The sequence below is a fragment of the Artemia sp. Qi Xiang Cuo genome, chromosome 3 (genome assembly GCF_049724085.1).
Source record: "Artemia sp. Qi Xiang Cuo chromosome 3, ASM4972408v1, whole genome shotgun sequence".
Classification (NCBI taxonomy): Eukaryota; Metazoa; Arthropoda; class Branchiopoda; order Anostraca; family Artemiidae; genus Artemia; species Artemia sp. Qi Xiang Cuo.
The window spans coordinates 53,115,227-53,133,733 of record NC_142796.1 but is presented as its reverse complement, the minus strand read 5'-3'; the positions used below and the strand labels follow the sequence as shown (position 1 = coordinate 53,133,733).

At 34.8% G+C, this 18,507-nt stretch overlaps 1 protein-coding gene across 1 annotated transcript in view; it reads left to right on the top strand.

Annotated features, from left to right (window-relative positions):
* Positions 1-18,507, top strand: part of LOC148954268 (uncharacterized) — a 309,906-nt gene that overhangs the window by 133,382 nt on the left and 158,017 nt on the right. Inside the window, exon 4 of the mRNA XM_089086137.1 lies at positions 1,078-1,210. Coding sequence (XP_088942263.1) covers positions 1,078-1,210 — 133 coding nt within the window. The remainder of the gene's footprint in view (positions 1-1,077; positions 1,211-18,507) is intronic.

Below are 18,507 nucleotides of genomic sequence, written 5' to 3'. Positions count from 1 at the left end.
GGTTCATTATTACATAGGAATCATCTCGAGAGTTATCTTAATATATCAGATAACTATTCATAGTTTATGAGTTACAGATAAACCATTCAGTGAAGACGTTTCATTTCTATCAAAGCTGGCACTTAAAGGCATATTATACTTTCCTGATATCGTGATCATCTGAACAGTTTGTCTTGCGTATTTTTAATGCACAACGCGAAACCTTGGGGCCAAGCCCAAGAATTTAGGATTCCGAATAAAGCTAGTGTTTAATGGTTTTATAATATATTAATTACAAACAATTATAATTCGGGTCTAACTGCTGGATAACCTCATACCTCATACCTCATAACATCATACCTGATACCTCATAACTGCTGGATATCTTTACTACCGCCTCCTTGGCAAGGGTTTCATACTATGCAATAGCTCATTCTATAACAGGAAATTCATAGATATGCTTGGGCAGAACAAAGGGTATTGTTACGTTGAAATCTGGAGGGTGCACAGATTCCAGTTATGATGGATTGAAGCTCAAAGCCCCCTCAAATTTGACCCCAGTGCCATAAGTAGAGACATGATACAGTTTTTTCGATTCAAGATCGCTCGAAGATCTTTTTTTAAGTGGTTTTAAATGATGAGATGAATATCATAAACTAAAACATATGATGGAATAATTGACGGAGTAACTAGAGTGCTAAGAGCAAAGCGTCAGTACTACTGCCCCCCTCTAAATCCTTCACCCGTAGACTTGAAAGAACCAAAACGTTCGAGAAAATGAAAGATACACAGATCAAGAGCAATAGCACTAGACATATGACACCAACAGTATGTGAAAAATATTTCGGATCAATCTTCAAGGTTCATACTAAGCAAAGAAGACATGAAATACATAGAGAAATAAAAACTAAAAAGTATTATTCTAGATATTCTCAAGGATAAACTAATTAATGTCGAGAGAGATTTTGTATTGATAACTTATACCTTACTTCTTATTTGTGATTCTTTCCTCGTTGTATCTGTTCTTATTCTTCTAGTTCTGAACGATTCATCGGTCATTTAAACTATTAGTTTTTTTTATATACTATTTTATTTTAGATTGTCCTAAAGATGTTCCAATTAACGTCAAGGAGGATGTTGTGTTTATTCCTTATACAAGTGGGACAACCGGTGTTCCAAAGGGGGTAATCTTTACGCACTACAACCTTGTATCAGGGCTTATGAGTCTAAAGTAAGTCTTGCATCTTTCCCATTTTTTAGGTTCGTCTTTTTCAATGTATCAAACAAAGCATCTTTCTGTTCGTACAAGTGCAAAGAATAAGAAAAAAAAATACATTGTTTTCTCCCCTGTTCCCACTCTATGGAAAACTGTAATCTTCTGAGATTTTTTTTGTTTACTTCAAAATATAAGATAATTTATGGAGTACAGCATTTTTGTCAGTATTGCCACGTTGAACCACAAAAATCTGTAAGTAAAACTAATTAATTGAATTTGACAACGCTTTTTGATCGTTTAAAATAAATATTATTACAGAAAAGATGACAAGACTAACGTTTGCCATCAAAGGCGAAGGAAATAGAAAAAACATTGGCGGTTGATTTGATTAAAATGATTAAAGTAAATTTTAATTGGATAAAGAAAAATACTAGTATCGTAAACAGCATGTTGGTGCGTAAGTGATGATGGTTTGCCCACTCTCCGACGCCCATTGCTTATCTATGAGCAACACATGTGTTACCTCTTGTTGGACACTTTTGTCAAAAGTGGCACGTAAAAATAGGTGGACACGAGTTTGAAACTGGACAACCCATTAATAAATGAATTGAAAAAAAATAGAATAAACAAATATATGAAAAATAGGATAAGTATAGTAAATGAAATAAATAAATTTACTAAATGAATTAAAAAATCAAAATGAAAAAAAACACAATAAATTAATTTTACATGTATATCAATAAAATTTTACAACTATGAGACATATAGCCGATTTCAAGTCAATAAATTCATGTGGAATCTTTCTATGAAGGGAGGGGGGCTAGGAATCATTCTATAATATGTAGAACCAAATAAATCAACTAAATAAATAATGCACATAATATGAAAACTAAATGTGTAGAAACAAAACTAGTAAATGATTATCGGTATGTTAACATGACAGCAGTTTTAAATCCCAAATTCAGATGTACAAACCTTTTTTTTTCACTAAGGGAGATATAACATTGGACATAAAAGGGTAAATTATTTCTTATAAACAAATTATAAACAAGGAACACCAAATCAGATAAAAGATATAGGGATACTCGATCTATTTTAAGGATGGATTAGTTCTTGTTAGGCAATTTACATTGTAGAGTCTGGAAACGAAAGTAGTTATCCCTTACTACTTTCTGTGACATCCCTAGGGACTACTCCTATCTTGCAATGATTTAACGGTGAAAGAAAAGTATTTACCAGCGCATCCCTCTTTTTGCGACCAGGTTCCGCAATTTTGTTTTTCTAGGAAAGAGTCCTGGATTTTTCACAGAAAGTTCAAATAATAGGGAATTCTAAATGAAGTCCGTCGAACCTTTGCAGCGCGGTCAGCTGGCAAGATTCCGAGAACGCCCTGTTTCTGGGTGAAAGTCATAGATGTTTTCCTCCTATTGATGTCTAGACAACTTTCCTGGAATCCAGGTGCCCCTGTTGCGTCAAGCCACACAATCTCAAACCTGAAAGGTTCAGATAAGTGGAGCTAACAACCCCTCAAGCCGTCACACCAATGCAATTTGGTCACCGGTTCTATTAAAGGGAACAAAGCTGGCAGGACTCCCAGGACACACCCCTATGGACTCCAGTGACGTCAAAAAACTTACCCCGTTTCAAACGGTCAGGTCTAATTAGCTTGACGCATTTTTTTGTAACCATGCCTCAGGAACCCATGGGGGAATCCCCGCTTTTAAGTTAACAACAACACACACCTTACGTAATGATTGTGCATCACTGTCATGTAATACCGTTTTTTGAAAATTTATTTTTTGCCCGAAACATTCAACCCTTTTTTTCTTTCTTTAACTTAATGACGGCACACAATTTATGTAAGGTCACGCAATGATTGCGCAACCATCACTACCAGTTAATACCCTTTTTGACATTTTATTTTTCATCCGAAACGCTCAAAGCATTTTTGTTTCTTTAACCTAATGGTTTTTTATTTTTTCGATCGAAAAGTTCAACGCTTTTTTATCTTTCTTTTTTTCCTTACTTCTTTGGCCTCACCAGAGCTCGAAAGGTCATTCCCATCCAACGAATTTGTGCCTTAACCGAGAGAACCACCAATCTATTTCCAATGTTCTGTACTAGAGAAATACTTTCAGTAAATAACACAGCCCCCTTGACGTATCAGGTGTTCCCTAGCAACTGCCGTTGTTTTTCTATGCTCCTGCAACGTTTGACACGAAGCCGAGGAATATTGATTTTCAGGGACAATCGCTGTCAAGGTATTCATAACGATAAAAGAAAAATTTTCCGTTTCCTTGTGTGGGATACTAGATTTTACACCATCGTGACAATATACGACTGCCCCCTAACAATTATTTTGAGAGGGCGAGCTGATATTAGTGGTACATCTAAAGTCTTTTAAGAGGTATCTTTGAAGGACTTTTAATGAAATACATCGTTTCTTTGAGTAGTTGTCTGATCCCCCTCCCCCTCCCCCTCCTTCATGGAAAAAATCTTTAACACCTCCACCTTAACTTTTAAGCTGTAGAAAATGTTACTCGAAGCAATTCACCCCAAAATGACATTGCTTGTCTGTCCCCCTTCATCACTATTTAGACATTTTTCAGTTATTTCATGATAAAATTATGCATCTAAATCCCGTGATCCAAGTTTTTGCAACCCAAGCCTATCATGATACTCCACAAGACACTCCACACTACCATGCTCTCACCTCCCCCTCTCCATCATCCATGTGGCACCAGTACCCCGCCACAAGCGTGCTGATATAAGCAGTACATTTAAAACTTTTTAAGAGGTATCTTTGAGGGAATTTTAATGAAATGCATTTTTTCTTTGAGTAATTGATAGATATCCCCCTCCTTCATGGAAAAAATATTTAACACCTCCAACTTAACTTTTAAGCTGCAGAACATGTTACTCCAAGCGATTCACCCCACAATGAAATTTCTTGACTGATCTCCTGACACCCCCTTCATCATTCCTAAGTAAGATTTCAATTATTTCATAATACCAATTATGCATTTAAATCCCGTGATTCAAGTTTTTGCAACCCAAGCCTATCATGATGCACAATAAAACACTCTAGACCCCCATGACATCATCTCCCCCCTCCATCACCCATGTGATACCAGTTCCCCGCCTCCGAGCGAGTTGTTATTAGTGGTACATTTAAAACATATTAAGAGGCTGAACGACTTTTAATGAAATGCACCGTTTCTTTGAGTAATTGTTAGATTTTCACCCTCCTCCAAAAAAAAAATTCTTTAACGCATCCATCTTAACTTTAAGGATGTAGAATTTTATATTCCAAAAGACACTCCACCATCATGACATTACTTGACTGTCCACCTGGCACCCCCTTCATCATTCCTAAGAAATTTTTTGTCAGTTCATAATAAAAATTATACCTCAATCCGCTGTTTCAAGTTTTTTCAACCTAAGCCTATCATGATACCCCAAAAAAATACTCCGCATCACCATGGCATTACACCCTACCCCCCTCCCCTCCATCACCCATTTGGTACCAGTCCCTATTCCACCCCCCAGAACATTTTCAACCTTTTTGGTCCAAAAATAAGCTAAAGAATCGCATTAAACAGTATATTTTTGAAAACAGAGAAGTCACCATTTCATTGCTAGAAAGTGATATCCCAAACATTTCAGCCCACAATGGCACACTATTACTGCTCTGTGCCACCCCTTTGACATCGTACCCATCTCTTCCAAGACACTTTTCGGAAATTTGTTGTTAAAAAGTATACTTTTAAGCTAAAAAGTGTCTACTCGCTAATTTTTACCTGTCAGAGACATTGAAAAGTTTTCCTGTCTTTTCGCCTTTCTAGTCTACCTTTGTCCTTTCAGGTTCCATACCCCCTCCTCCTTAGTTTTAAAAGTGTCTGCCCCCCTCAGGGATAATACCATTTTCACCATTTAAACGTTTCATTGGATTTTCTCTTTTCTATTCTACCCTTGTCTTTTCAGGTTCCATGCATCCTCCCCCTTAGTTTTAAAAGACTTAAACCCCTCAGAAATAACTAAAATAAGGCTGTTTTTCACCTCTTCACTTTAATAAAGAGGTATTTTTTATTCTAAATCTAACTTCTTTAAGTGCCTACTCGCTAGTTTTTTTGGCGGGGAGGAGGTCATCTATACCCACTCTATAGATTCCAACCCCCTGTTACCTCCATTCATACTTATAATTTGTTCTACTTTGTCGAGGCCAAGATCGAACGCCTCAAATATCAAAACGTGCAAAGGGGAAATTCAATTTCGAGAAATTATTGTTCCCACCCACACCTGGCAGCCAACCAGGATTCCAGGTGTGCTAATATTTCTTCAGTAGTGGCATGATTCCTACCAATTTTTGGTACATTGTTTTTTCTGGAAGGTCCCCAGGATTTCTGTGACCAGGTCTAATATGGGTGACACCCTTGTATGTCACAAGCTACATACCAGGAGTCCATGGGGAATCCCCAATTGTAACCGAATACAGGCACATTCGTGGGATGCTGCATAAATAACGATGCTCATTTTACGCAATGTCAACCTAATGGGAGAGGTTGGAAGATAAGCGGTTCATCTTTCAAGAAGAGTAGATATCCAAACCGTTAAAAAGTATACTTATGGCCCAGAGCAGAATGACGCTCCGACACTTATTTTTACACTGGCACCAACCCTCAGCCCCCCTATATCACCCTTGTGGCACCACCCCTCGCCCCTAGCACATTTTCAACCTCTTTGCTTCGAAAATAAGCTAAAGAATCGCATTAAACAGTATATTTTTCAAAACAGAGAAGTCGCCCCCTTTCTTAGCTAGAGTTTGACCCTAAACAATTCATGCCACAATGCCACACAATTACTACTCTGTGATACAGTTTTAGTAATTTTTGCTGAATGGAGTCGAACTTGGATTCAGCGTGTTGAAAGCACCAGGAATTAGGGTTGAAATCAGGTATAAATTACAAATCTTGTTGAAAGAACCTATTAAAAGACTCTGAAGTTGGAGTTTATTAATTTTTTTCTGAATGAAGTTGGAGTAGAAAAAATTGAAAATGTCTGGAGCAAGAGTTGAAATCGATTATAAATTATAAATCTAGTTAAAAGAACCTTTAAGAACGGGAGCTCTGAAGTTTGAGTTTTAGAAATTTTTCCTGAATGGAGAGGGAGTTGGAATCGGTGTATTGAGAATTTCTAGAGCTAGAGTCAAATCGTATATAAATTACCAACTAGTTAAAAGAACTTTTAAGAACGTGACCCTGAAGTTGGAGTTTTAGAATTTTTTCCCTGAATTGAGAGGGACTTGGAGTCATCGTATTCTTAGGCACGAGGACCCTCAAAGATAACAAATTTTCTCTTCGAAGTAAAGACTTTTTTGCTTAATATTAACAAACTTTCACCTAATATTATCAAATTTCTCTTCGAAGTAACAGGTTGTTTTCATAACCGTAACAATTTTTTTCTAATAACTACAAGTTTACCGTCAAAGATGAGATATTTCTCTGAGAAGTAATACTTTTTTGTTTATGATACAAGTTTTTTGTTATAAGTAGCAAACTTTTCATAATACTAAAAAATTTTCTCATCGAAGTTACAATATTTTCCCTTAATACAAGCAAAATTTTACTTAGCACATTTAAATTTCTCTTAGAAGTAACAGGTTTTTTCTTAATAGTAACAATGTTTTTTTCTAATAACACCAAGCTCACCATCAAAGTTAACTAATATCTCTTAGAAGTAACAATTTTTAGTCTGTGATAACAAGTTTTCTGTTAGAAGAAGCAAGTTTTCTGTCAAAGATAAGAAATTTTTCTTAGAAGAAACAATTCATTCGTTTATGATAACAAGTTTTATGTTAGAAGTAGAAAGTCTTTCTTAACAGTAAAAATTTTTTTTTCGAACTAACAACCTTTTCCGTAATACTAAAAAAATTTTACTAAACACTTTCAATTTCTCTTGGAAGTAACAGTTTTTTTCTTAATAGTAAAATTTTTATCTAATAGCACCAAGTTTTTCTCAAATACAATAAATTTTTCTTAGAAGTAAAAAATTTTTTGTCGACGATTCTTTAACACTAACAAATTTTCTCATTGAAGTAACAACTTATTCCTTAATACTAACAAACTTTTACTTAACACTATCAATTTTCTCTTAGAAGTAACAAGTGTTTTCTTAATAATAAGAATTTTAAATAATAGCACCAAGTTCTCCGTCAAAGACAACAAATTTCTCTTAGAAGTTGCAATTTTTTCGTCAGTGATAATATTTTTTTCCATTAGAAGTAACAAGTTTTCTGTCAAAGATAAAGAAAATTTCTTAGAAGAAATAATTTTATTTTTATAATAACAAGTTTACAGTTAGAACTAGCAAGTTTTTCTTAACACCAACAAATTTTCTCTTCGAAGTAAATACTTTTTCCTTAATACTAATAAAGATTTGCTTAATATCATTAAATTTCTCTTGGAAATAACAGTTGTTTCTTAATAGTAAGATTTTTTTCTAATAAGAGAAAGTTTTTCGTTGAAGATAACAAATTTCTCTTCGAAGTAACAATTTTTTGTTTGTTTTTTGATAACAAGTTTTCTGTCAGAAGTAGTAAGTTTTCCTTATCACTAACAAATTTTCTCAAAGAATTAACAACTTTTTACTTAAAACAAACAAACTTTTACTGAACTCTATCAAGTTTCTCATGGAAGTAACAGGTCTTTCTTAATAGTAACAAATTTGTTCTAAAAACATCAAGTTTTCCGTCAAAGATAACAAATTTTTCTTAAAAGTAATAATTTTCCGTCGGTGATAAAAATTTCTCTGCTAGATGTAGCAAATGTTCTATCAAAGATATCAAATTTTTCTTAGAAGTAACAACTTTATCTTTATCATAAAAAGTTTTCTGTCAGAACTAGCAAGTTTTTCTAACACCAACAAATCTTCTTTTCGAAGTAACAACTTTTTCCTTAATAGTAGAAAACATTTACTTAATACTATCAAATTTCTCTTGGAAGTAGTGGGTTCTGTTCTGAATAGTAACAAATTTTTTTAAAAGCAGCAAGTTTTCCGTCATAGATGGGAAATTTCTCTTAGAACTAACAAGTTTCTCTACGTTTAAGTTAGGTTCATTTAACTAAGGTTAAGATGAGCTAGTTTTGGCAGAAAAATTGTTATCATAAACATAAAGTTGTTCCTTCTAACAAATTTTTTTTATCTTTGACGGAAAACATGCTAGTTTTAACAGAAAACTTATTATCACTGAGGAAAAAATGGTAATTCTAAGAGCAATTTGTTAACTTTTACGGTGAGCTTGCTGCTATTAGAAAAACAATTTGTTGCTATTAACACAAAACCTGTTACTTCTAAGAGAAATTTGATAGTGTTCGTGATTGTTAGTGTTTAGAAAAACTTGCTAGTTCTGACAGAAAACTTTTTATGATAAAGATAAAGTTGTTACTTCTAAGAAAAATTTGATATCTTTGATAGAACATTTGCTACATCTAGCAGAGAAATTTTTATCACCGACGAAAAATTATAACTTCTATGAGACATTTGTTATCTTTGACGGAAAACTAGATGCTATTGGACAAATTTTGTTACTACTAAGAAAAACCTGTTACTTCTAAGAGAAATTTGATAGTGTTAAGTAACTTTTACTGAACACTATCAAATTTCTCTTAGAAGTAACAGGTTTTGTGTTAATAGTAACAAATTGTTTTTCTAATAGCAGCAAGCTCACCGTAAAAGTTAACAAATTGCTCTTAGAATTACCATTTTTTCCTCAGTGATAATAAGTTTTCTGTTAAAACTAGCAAGTTTTCCGTCAAAGATAAAAAAAATTTGTTAGAAGCAACAACTTTATGTTTATGATAACAATTTTTCTGCCAAAACTAGCTCATCTTAACCTTAGTTAAATGAACCTAACTTAAACGTAGAGAAAATTTTTAGTTCTAAGAGACATTTCTCATCTTTGACAGAAAATTTACTGCTATTAGAAAGAATTTGTTATTATTTAGAAAAGAACCCGCTACTTCCAAGAAACATTTGATAGTATTAAGTAAATTTTTGTTAGTATTGAGGAAACAAGTCGTTATTTCGAAGAAAAAATTTGTTAGTGTTTAGAAAAACTTGCTAGTTCTGACAGAAAACTTTTTATGATAAAGATAAAGTTGTTACTTCTAAGAAAAATTTGATATCTTTGATAGAACATTTGCTACATCTAGCAGAGAAATTTTTATCACCGACGAAAAATTATTACTTCTAAGAGAAATTTGTTTTTTTTACAGAACACTTGCTGCTATTAGAAAAAATCTGTTACTATTAAGAAAAGGCTGATACTTCAAAGATAAATTTGATAGTATTGAGTAAAAGTTTGTTTGTATTAAGTAAAAAGTTGTTACTTCGATGAGAAAATTTTTTAGTGATAAGGAAAACTTGCTACTTCTAAGAGAAAATCTGTTATCACAAACGAAAAAATTGTTACTTCTAAGACAAATTTGTTATCCTTGACGAAAAACTTTCTTTTATTAGAAAAAATCTTACTATTTAGAAACAACTGTTACTTCCAAGAGAATTTTGATGCTATTAAGCAAAACTTTGTTAGTATTAAGGAAAAAAGATGTTACTTCTAAGAACAAAATTTATTAGTGTCAAGAAAAACTTGCTAATTCTAACACAACACTTGATATCATAAACAAAAAAGTTACTTCTATGAGAAATTTGTTATCTATGACGGAAAACTTGCTGCTATTAGAAACAAATTGTTACTATTAAAAAAACCATGTTACTTCCAGGAGAAATTGGATATTATTAAGTTAATGTTTGTTATTATTAAGGAAAAAAGTTGTTACTTCGAAGAGAAAATTTGTTTGTGTTAATAAAAACATACTACTTCTAATAGAAAACTTATTATCGTAGACGAAAAAATTGTTACTTCTAAGATAAATTTGTTATCAGGAAAATTTGGTACTGTTAGAAAAAATTTGTTACTTTTCTTAAGAAAACCTATTACTTCCAAGAGAAATTGAAAGTGTTTAGTGAAAGTTTGTTAGTATTAAGCAAAAGTTTGTTAGTTCGAAGAGAAAATTTGTACTGTTAAGAAAAACTTGGTTACTCTGACCGAAAACTTGTTATCATAAACGAAAAAATTATTGCTTCTAAAAATTTTTTTATCTTTGACGGAAAACTTACTAGTTCAAACAGAAAACTTGTTATCACTGAGGAAAAAATGTTACTTCTAAGAGAAACTTGTGAACTTTGATGGTGAACTTGCTGCTATTAAAAAAAAATTTACTATTAAGCAAAAACCTGTTACTTCTAAGAGAAATTTGGTAGTGTTAAGTAAAAGTTTGTTAGTATTAAGGGAAAATGTTTTAAATTTGATGAGAACATTTTTTAGTGTTAAGAAAAACTTGTTACTTATAACAAAAAACTTGTATCATACAAAAAAGTGTTACATCTCAAAAAAATATCTTATCTTTGACGATAAACTTGCAGTTATTAGAAAAAACTTGTTACTATTATAAAAAAAAACTTTTATTTCCAAGAGAAATTTGAGTATATTAAGTAAAAGTTTGTTGGTATGAAGGAAAAAGTTCTTACTTTGAAGAGAAAATTTGTTATCTTTGAGGATCCTGGCACTTTTAATACGATGACTCCGAGTCTCTCTCCATTCAGGAAAAAATTCCGTTTTCAGGGTCCCGTACTTAAAGGTTTTTTTTAACTAGATTTGTAATTTATATACGATTTGACTCTAGCTGTAGACATTTCCAATATACCGACTCCGACTACTTCTCCATTCAAGAGAAAATTCCTAAAATCCAACTTCAGAGCCCCCGTTGTTAAAGATTCTTTTAACTAGATTCTTTTCACTAGATTCATTCTTAAAGATTCTTTTAACTATATTTGTAATTTATAACCGATTTCAACTCTAGCTCCAGGCATTTTCAATGAATCGAATCCAACTCCAACTACATTCGGCACAAAATTAATAAATTCCAATTTCAGAGCCTCCTTCGGACAGGTTCTTTTAACTAGATTTGTAATTTATCCCCGATTTCAACCCTAATTCCTGGCGCTTTCAATACACTGACTCCAAGTTCGACTCCATTCAGTAGAAATTAATTAAAGTGTATCACAGAGTGGTAATAGTATGGCATTGTGGCATGAATTGTTTAGAGTATCAAACTCTAGTAAAGAAGGGGGGAGACATCTCTGTTCTGAAAAATATAGTATTTAATGCAATTATTTAACTTATTTTCGGAGCGAAAAGGTTAAAAATGTCCTAGGGGCAAGGGGAGTGGTGACACATAGATGATGGAGTAGGGTTGAGGGCTGGTGCCAACTTGAAAAACAGTTTCGCAGCGTCATTCCACCCTGGGCCATAAGTATACTTTTAAACAGTTTTGATATCTACTCTTCTCACCAGATCAGGCGCTTATCTTCCAACATCTCCCATAAGATATCACAGGGTAAGATGAGTACCGTTATTTACGCAGCATCCCAGGTGTGTTCCTGTGTTCAGTTACAATCGGGGATTCCCCATGGACTCCTGGAGTCTAGCTTGTGACATACGATGGTGTCATCCTGGTCACGGACCTGGTCACGGAAATCCTGGGGATCTTCCAGAAAAAACAATGTGCCAAAAATGGGTAGGAATCATACCAATGCTGAAGAAATATTAGAACACCTGGAATCCCGGGTTGGATTCCAGGTGTGGGTGGGAACAATAATTTCTCGAAATAGAATTCCCCCTTTGCGCTTTTTGATATTTGAGGCATTCGATGTTGGCCTAGAAAAAGGAAAACATTAATTTTAGGTATGAATGAAGCTACCAGCGGTGCTGGGATCCTTAGAGTGGGTATAGATGACCCTCCCCCCCCCCAAAAAAAAGCGAGTAAGCACTTAAAGAATTTAGATTTAGAATAAAGAATACCTTTTTATTCAAGTGAAAAGTTGAAACATCACATTATTTTAGTTGTTTTTGAGTCTTTTAAAACTAAGGGGGAGGGGCATGGAACCTGAAAAGACAAAGGTAGACTAGAAAAGCGAAAAAGCCAATCAAATATTGGAATAGTGAAAAAGAGTATTATCCCTGAGGGGGGGCAGAATCTTTTAAAAATAAGGGGAAGGGTCATGGAACTTGAAATGACAAAGGTAGACTAGAAAAGCGAAAAGAAAGAAACACTTTTTATTGTCTCTGACAGGTAAAAAATTAGTGAGTAAGCACTTTTTAGCTTAAAAGTATACTTTGTAATAAGAAATGTCCGAAAAGCGGCTTGGGGGGAGATGGGTGCGATGTCAGAGGGATGGCAAATAGCAGTAATAGTGTGCCATTGTGGGGTGAAATGGTTGGATATCACTTTCTAGCAAAGAAATGGCGACTTCTCTGTTCTCAAAAATATACTGTTTAATTCGATTCTTTAGCTTATATTCGGAGTGAAAAGGTTGAAAATATCCTAGGGGGTTGATTAGGAACTGCTGCCAAATGGTGATGGGGAGGGGGGTAGTGTGTAATGCCATGGTGATGCGGATCATTTTTGGGGCATAATGATAGGCTTGGGTCGCAAAATCTTGAATCAGCGGATTGAGGTATACTTTTTATTATGAAATGACTGAAAATGTCTTAGGAATGATGAAGGGGGTGTCAACGGGACAGTCAAGTAATGTCATGGGGGTGGGATGTGTTTTGCAGTATCATGTTCTAAAGCTTAAAAGTTAAGATGGATGCGTTAAAGAATTTTTTTCATAGAGGTGGGTGAAAATCTAACAATTACTAAAAGAAACGGTGCATTTCATTAAAAGTCCTTCAAATATAGCTCATAATTTGGTTTAAATGTACCACTAATATCAACTCAATCGGGAATGGGGGACTGGTGTCCCATGGATGATTAAGGGGGCTGTGACGCCATGGTGGTGTGGATTGTTTTTGCGGCACCGTGATAGGCTTGGGTTGAAAAAACTTGAATCACGGGATTGAAATACAAATTTTTCTTTTTGAAATAACTAAAAAAAATCACTTAGGAATGATGAAGGGGGTGTCAGGGGACAGTCAAGCAGTATCATTGTGGGTTGAATTACTTGGAGTAATATTTTCAACAGTTTAAAAGCTAAGGTGGAGGTGTTAAAGATTTTTTTCCATGAAGGAGGGGGAATCTAACAATTACTCAAAGAAAAATACGTTTCATTAAAAGTTCTTCAAAAATACCTTTTAAAACGCTTTAAATGTACCATTAATGTAAACTCGCTTGGGGGGGGGGGATGGGGGGCGGGGGACTGGTGCCACATGGGTGATTGAGGGGGCAGGTGATGCCATGGTGGTGTGGAGTGTTTTGTGGGGCATCATGTTAGGCTTGGGTTGCAAAAACTTGAATCACAGGATTTAAATGCATAATTTTTATTTTGAAATAACTGAAAAATGTCTTAGGAAGGATGACGAGGGTGTCAGGGAGACAGTCAAGCAATGTCATTGTGGGTGAATTGCTTGGACTAACATGCTCTACAGCTTAAAAGTTAAGGTGAAGGTGTTAAAGATTTTTTTCAATGTAGGAGGAGTGGAGAATCTAAAATTTACTCAAAGAACCAATGCATTTCATTAAAAGTCCTTCAAAGATACCCCTTAAAACACTTTAAATGTACCATCAATATTAGCTCGCTCGGGGGGCGGGGGACTACATGGGTGATTAAGGGGGAGGGGTGTGATGCCATTGTGGAGTGTTTTGTGGGGCATCATGATAGGCTTGGGTTGCAAACACTTGAATCACGGGATTTAAATGCATCGTTTTTATTATGAAATAACTGAAAAATGTCTTAGGAATGATGACACAGGGATGTCAGGGGGAGAGTCAAGCCATTTCATTGTGGGGTGAATTGCTTGGAGTAACATGTTCTACAGCTTAAAAGTTTGGGTGGAGGTGCTAAAGATTTTTTCAATGAAGAAGGAGGGGAATCTAACAATTACTCAAAGAAACAATACATTTCATGAAAAGTGCTTCAAAGATACATCTTAAAACGCTTTATATGTGCCACTAATATCAGCTCGCTTGGGGCGGAGGACTGGTGCCACATGGATGGCGGAGAGGGGGATGCCATGATGATGTAGAGTGTTTTGTGGGGTATCATGATAGGCTTGGGTTGCAAAAACTTGAATCACGGGAATTAAATGCGTAATTTGTACCATGAAATAACTGAAAAATGTCTTAGGAATGATGAAGGGGGTGTCAGAAGGACAGTCAAGCAATGTCATTGTGTGGTGAATTGATTGGAGTAACATGTTCTACAGCTTAAACGTTAAGGTGGAGGTGTTAAGGATTTTTTTTCCATGAAGTATGGGGGAATCTAACAATTACTCAAAGAAACGATGCATTCCATTAAAAGTCCTTCGAGGATACCTCTTAAAACGCTTTAAATGTTTCACTAATATCAGCTCGCTTAGGGACAGGGGACTGGTGCCAGTTGTATGATGGAGGGGGTTGTGAGGCCATAATGGTGTGGAGTGTTTTTTAGGGCATCATGATAGGTTTAGGTTGCAGAAACTTGAGTCACGGGATTTAAATGCATAATTTTTGTTATAAAATAACTGAAAAATGGCTTAGGAATAATGAAGGGGGACAGTCAAGCAAAGTCATTGTGGTGTGATTTGCTTGGAGTAATGTGTTCTACAGCTTAAAAGTTAAGTTGGAGGTGTCAAAAATTTTTGTCCAAGAACGAGGGGGGAATCTAACAATTACTCAAAGAAACGATGCATTTCATTAAAAAAAACCTTTAAAGATACCTCTTAAAACGCTTTAAATATACAACTAATATCTGCTTGCCCTCTAAAAATGATTGTTAGGTGAGCAGCCGTATATTTTCACGATAGTGTGAAATCTAGTATCCCACACAAAGAAACGATATATTTTCCTTTTATCGTTATAAATACCTTGACAGTGATTTTCTCTGAAAGTCAATAATCCCCGGCTTCGTGTCAAATGTTGTAGGTGCATGGAAAAACAATGGTGCTTGCTAGGGAACACCTGTGACGTCAAGGGGATTGTGTCATTTACAGAAACTAATTCTCTAATACAGAACATTGGAAATAGATTGGTGGTTTTATCGGTTAAGGTACAAATTCGTTGGATGGGAATGACCTTTCGAGTCCTAGTGAGGTCAAAGAAGTAACGAAAAAAAAAGAAGAAAAAAAATGTTGAAAGTTTTGAGCGAAAACATAAAAAGTCATTAAGTTAAAGAAAGAAAAATGCTTTGAACGTTTAGGACGAAAAATAAAATGTCAAAAGGGTATTAACTGGCAGTGATGGTTGCGCAATCATTGCGTGAACTCGCATAAAGTGTGCGCCGTCATTAAGTTGAAGAAAAAAAAAAGCGTTGAATGTTTCGGACGAAAAATAAATTGTCAAAAAAAGGTATTACATGATAGTGATTCACAATCATTACGTAAGGTGTGTACTATCGTTAAGTTACAAGCAGGGATTCTCCCATGGGTTCCTGAGGCATGGTTACATAAAATTGCGTCAAGAACATTACACCTGACCGTTTGAAACGGGGTAAGTCGTGTGACGTCATTGGAGTGCGGAGGGGTGTGTCATGGGGGTCTTGCCAAATGTGTTTTCTTTAATAGAGCCTGTGACCACATTGCGTAGGTGTGACAGCTTGAGGAGTTGGTAGCTCCACTTATCTGACCCATTAAGTTGCGAAGGTTTGTCGCGTGACGTAACAGGGACACCTGGATTCCAGGAAAGCCGTCTATACATGTATATGGGGGGGGGGACATCTGGGAATTTCGCATCGAAACAGGGCATGCTCGGAATCTCGCCAGCTGACCGTGCTGCAGAGGTGCGAGGGACTCCGTTTAGAATTCATTATTATTTGAACCTGTGTATTATTCCGACCAAATTCCAAGCAATTGAAACATCCAGGAATCTTGCGTAGAAACAAAATTACGGCACCTGGTCGCCAGAAGAGGGATGCGCTGTTAAATTTTCTTCTTGCACCGTTAAACAATTGGAAGAAAGGAGTAGTCCCTAGGGATGTCCCAAAAAGTATTAAGGGGTTACTACTAACGAATTATATTTGAAGAATACCCCACCTCCTCTACAGCTAAAAATAGAAAGTCATAAGTATTTAAAGGTTCTTTTTGGGTTAAGACGTATTAATGGTTTGTATGAACCAGGAAAGAAGTAGAGCTATTTTTTCCAGAAGACATCTCCCCTACTCCTCCCAAAACATGATTTCAATATTTTTTGAAAAAAGTTAGATTATCTGTGATTTTAATAAAAATGTTCGCATTGTCATACCATTTGCATACTTAGCAAATACGAGTGTGGTGTGAAAAGTTTTTGACCTCAGCGTGAATGAATGGCAGAATTCGTCAATAAAAGTCAGGGAATGTTGTTGTGCACCTTTTGACAGCAACACATCGGAGTTTCATCCATTTTGGACGCGCAGTTTTTATTTGACAGTTCTTTGAGTGAGTCGATGTGAGTCTGTGTGAAAATGGAAAGTGCCCATAATGGAAAGTGCACCAGTGCCCATACTCTTTCGCTGTGGTGGGGAGGGGAGCTCACTTTGCTGTTAGAATAATACAAACTATTTTAGCGAACTAAATAGATAATATTGAAAATGAAAACTTTGAAAATACTATAAAATAATTAACGATTAAATTAAAGTGATGTTCGAATTTTAAAAAAAATATACAAAGTAAAAACTCACCAAACAAAAATAATATTTTAGGCAAAATTAAAGAAATAACGTAAGTTTAATTTGTATATACTTGACCATTAAGCCAACTAACTAGCAGTTATATGTTTTAGATTCAGATGTACGTTCATTTTATATGTACGTTGAATGGCATTTAATATTGGACATGGAATGCAAATTATTGCCTCAATTATTTCTTAGAGACATCAATATAGATGAATTCCAAAGCAAAGACAAGAGATAGGGAGTGATCAATCTACTTTCGATTTAAATGATGGATAGACCCCTTGACTCTCCCATGAATTAGTTCGGTCTATAACGTGGAACTTACTGACTTCACCTGAAGGACTAGAGCTCTTGTAAAGGGAGCATTCAGAGCAAAAAAAAAGGTAGAAACAAGAACTTCTTTGCGGAGCAATCTATTTTAATGCTAAAAAAGGATATTAGGGCTATTAAAACCGATCAAAACGTGTCTTTTTCTAATATCCTTAGAACTTTGGCTCGACGTGGTCATTCATGATGAAAAAAATTAAGCAAAAACCGTTAAAACACTATTGGCTAACATTCTTGGGAGAACAAAAATGCAAAATTTCTTTATTTTTTCACCTAGAAACTTGTAAGATACTTGTCTAAAATCCTGTAGTTACGCAAGAATTGTATTGAAGATCAGATAGGTATTACCCGGATAGGTATTAGACGCTACATAAACAAAGGGTTTCTCACTCCGGTAACTATATTTAAACTTTATTTATATATGGTTTAGGGGGGAATAAAAGGTAGTTTGGTTGGGTTAGGTTAGGCTATGTATTTAAAATATGCTATGCTTTACTCCCCTCCCCCCATAATGTGTATATAACCCAAATTTGGGCTAGATATATCAATCAATCAATCAATCATTTTATTAATACTAAAACCTTATTACAAACGTAAAGAAAAGTTATTTGGCCCAAGAAGCTTGGCTTGTTGTGGGCCATACAACACAATAATAAATCAAACAGATACAACTTAAAACCAATAGAGACATTTTTTCCAAGACAGTGCAATTTAAATCGGTGAATATTTTGGCCCTTTATCCAAGGCCCGCCTTCAGTAAAACATTAAAGGAAAAAAATATATATAAGGAACTTACATTAAAATACGAAATTATAAACCAAAAATGCTCTTAAAAACTTTTAAAACAGCCCCAGCAACCTTACGTCAATGAAGTTCAACCAGGACTGATAAATAAAATGACGAGAGAGGAGGAAGTCATTCAAACGAAATAAAATGAAATTATTAACTGCAAGTTTTCAAAGCTAATCTTGCTTTTTTAGCAGCTAGTCTTAAAGGCCTTTTTGTAACGGATTCAATACTATTGTCAATTGGTTTAATAAAATATTTTGTTAGATCATTTTTAATTAAATTTGAGTGTAAAGAATTCAGTGAATATTCTCCTAAGTCCCTATTTGAGGAAATATTTTTATGGCTAGCTAAAGAAGAATCAAAGGAGTTATTAGAACTATTAGCAATTAACGCTTTGTCTATGTCTTCTTTATGCTGGTGCATCCGTTTTTCTAGATTCTGATGAGTTCTGTCAACGTAGTAATTGCCACAATCGCATGGTATTTGATAAACCCCTCTTTGGCGAGTAA